Genomic DNA, 2,721 nt, shown 5'->3' with positions numbered 1-2,721 from the left:
TTACCAACACTACCTTTAATAAATGCGCCTCGAGTTAATATAAATTAGAATTGAAATGGTGTTGCCAAATGCTTTCGATATTAAGTGCAAAACGATTTAAATTTAAAGAATGTTGTAAGATCATGAAGTAAAATGAGAGGCAAAATGATACCGTCACATAAATTAACAATTGCTACAATTGAAAGTCAATCCATTAATTGAAAATACATTATTAAACTTAGAAGTGTCTTTTTACACCTATGGTAGAGATTGTATTAAGAAATGATTAAAAAAGGGTTCTAATATTGATTTCTTATATAGTTCATGCAATTTAAATTAAAAATTTGCAAATTTATATTATAAATATCTCGAAAAGAATAAACGTCTTCAATTTTCGAACTCTTCGATTTTGGACGGAATTCTTTTTCGAGATACTATACATATGTAGCCATATCGCACGATTAGTGTTGGTATCGTATAAGACACCTCCGCTGCATCACCTGTTTGGTACAAAAAAAAATCTTTCAGAAAAGACAAAAGCTCAGAAGTGCCATAAAAAATATTTTTATTTATAAATATACACAACTGCCTAGAAATTTTCACTAAACACTATATTTTTTTTTAATATTTTGCAGTTTCCGCCCCTTGTGAGAAGCGAATATTATCGAGTACCAAACAATAAACGACGCAGATGGCCGTTCGTTCCCATCAGATTCAGGCGCTTTTTGCGCGCCGTCGAGAAATCGAACATGACCGCATTGAGCGCACGGCTGCAGTTAATCGTTATTACGACCATTGGGGCAAAGTGACGACTCGCTACGAAAACTGGACCAACCCGGAGTACTACAAGAATGCGGAAGAGCAGTTAAAGCAACGTCGCGAAAAGCGTGAAAAAGAGCAACAAACGTCTCAACGTCGCGAACGTTTGCGCGAACTCTTCGATAAGGAGAAGGCTATGTATGAAAAAGAGTTGCTTGCACGCGATAGGCCCCGACCACGCAAAATTAATGCAACCAACGAACAATTGCAGAAGATTGAACAAAATGAGAGAGAGCGTGAGAATATCAAGCGTAAACTGGATTTGGAGGCTAAGTTGTACGGGCGTTGGCGTCATGGCGTAGATGATGACAATGTTTTGTTCGAATCAAAGTCCAGTAATGAGACGCTAGCCAAACTCAATTGGCTGGATAAGAAAATCGAAGAGCAGTTGGATCGTGAGCGTGAAGAAGCAGTGACACAAGAACGAAATTTGCGTCTACAGGAGGAGATTAATCGTACCGAGCAGGTGCAAAGAGAACGTCAGCTAATACGTGAAAAGGAGATCAAAGAGATACGCGGATTGCAGGAGAAGCATATGGAGGAATTGAAGCGGCGCCAGCTAGAGGCGGACGAATTAAAGAAGGAGGAGCAGCTTTTGCGCACGTGTCTTTCTGATTTGGAAAAGGAGTTGGAGTTATTGGAGGAGAGCTGTACGCTAGTGGCGGACACAACTGACGTGTCGCAGGCATATAACTTGAAAAAAATCAAAGTTTACATACGCAAAAGGTCCGAGGCATTCTGCAATCAGATCAAACTCTGCATAAGCGTATTAGAGCGGCTAAGCGCTTACACTACACGCAACGAAACCGTTAAGAATCTATTGAACCAATACAAAGAGCACTTGGAGTCGTCGGCATTCACACTCTCACAAGTCGAAGCCATGTACGAATCGGAGGCAAAGTATAACATGCAACGTCTTGAGTCCGCATGGCAGCAACAGCATTTGGAACGTTACCATGAAGTAAAGCAACTGCTGAGCGATGAGCGCTGCACTTTTGGCGCGCGTATCAGCGAAAATCTTCAGCGTCAAACAGATGCTTACGAAGTACGCTCCACCCATCTCTCGGCTCTCGAGAGTTCCAATGAGAAGCTAAAGCAGTTAATAGCAGAGGAACAGCAATCGCCACGCAGCGCCGGTTGTAATTCCACACTGCAGCTGTGCGACGTTGATACTTGCGGCGATGGCGCAGATCGCCCCTCAGTGGCTGATGACAACGTAAGCATTGCACAACTCATGCCGAGCAATTCACGCATAGCGAGTGCTCCCAGTTCTGCGACACGTTTCGGGCGTCGCAAATGCACTCCCGCCGAACTGCCCAAAGTGGTCAACTCATTCACGAATTTGAACCTGGACGTTTGGCAGGACTTGCCAGCAGCGCGCCACGATATCGACACAGCGCGCTTGGACACGCAACGATCGCTGTGCGCGGTCACACCGGAATCGTCAGCCCGTCCAAAGTTCGCGCGAAAACGCGTAGCCTGGACATGAGCCGCACGATTTTTCTGCATATCAACTGAGTTTAAGAATTTGTTAGTAAAGATGCATTTTCGTAATTTTTGTGACTCTTAGTTTTAGAACATATTTCCATAAGCATTTTCACAAAATTTTGCATATATTGAAGAAAAATTACATAATTATCAAATTTGCATTATTCCTGTCGCTTTTTTAATCATACCTCCCAGTTTACTATGATTTGCTGAGGATTTAGTGAACATCAGAGTATTCCTTTATACTTTGAGTGGCTTTTGAAAAATGTACGCTTTTTCATAGCTTTCAGTAGTTCATCACGAAAACCACTTAAAACTTTCTCGCAATCCCAACAACTGCAATTAAAAAGCATTCACAGTAGAAATGTTGAGGCGACCAGCGCCGCAAGCAAACTACATTACATGTGCATGGATATGCTCGTACGTATGAGTTTT

At 42.2% G+C, this 2,721-nt stretch overlaps 1 protein-coding gene across 1 annotated transcript; it reads left to right on the top strand.

The window, feature by feature from the left end:
• The first annotated feature begins 581 nt into the window (after positions 1-581).
• On the top strand, positions 582-2,452 carry LOC128863420 (trichoplein keratin filament-binding protein). Its single transcript, XM_054102563.1, has one exon. The coding sequence runs from the start codon at positions 671-673 to the stop codon at positions 2,285-2,287; it is 1,617 nt and encodes a 538-aa protein (XP_053958538.1). The 5' UTR covers positions 582-670; the 3' UTR covers positions 2,288-2,452.
• The last annotated feature ends 269 nt before the right edge of the window (positions 2,453-2,721 follow it).

Source organism: Anastrepha ludens, chromosome 2 (genome assembly GCF_028408465.1).
Source record: "Anastrepha ludens isolate Willacy chromosome 2, idAnaLude1.1, whole genome shotgun sequence".
NCBI classification, from domain to species: Eukaryota; Metazoa; Arthropoda; class Insecta; order Diptera; family Tephritidae; genus Anastrepha; species Anastrepha ludens.
This window is presented reverse-complemented; position numbering and strand designations above follow the sequence as displayed.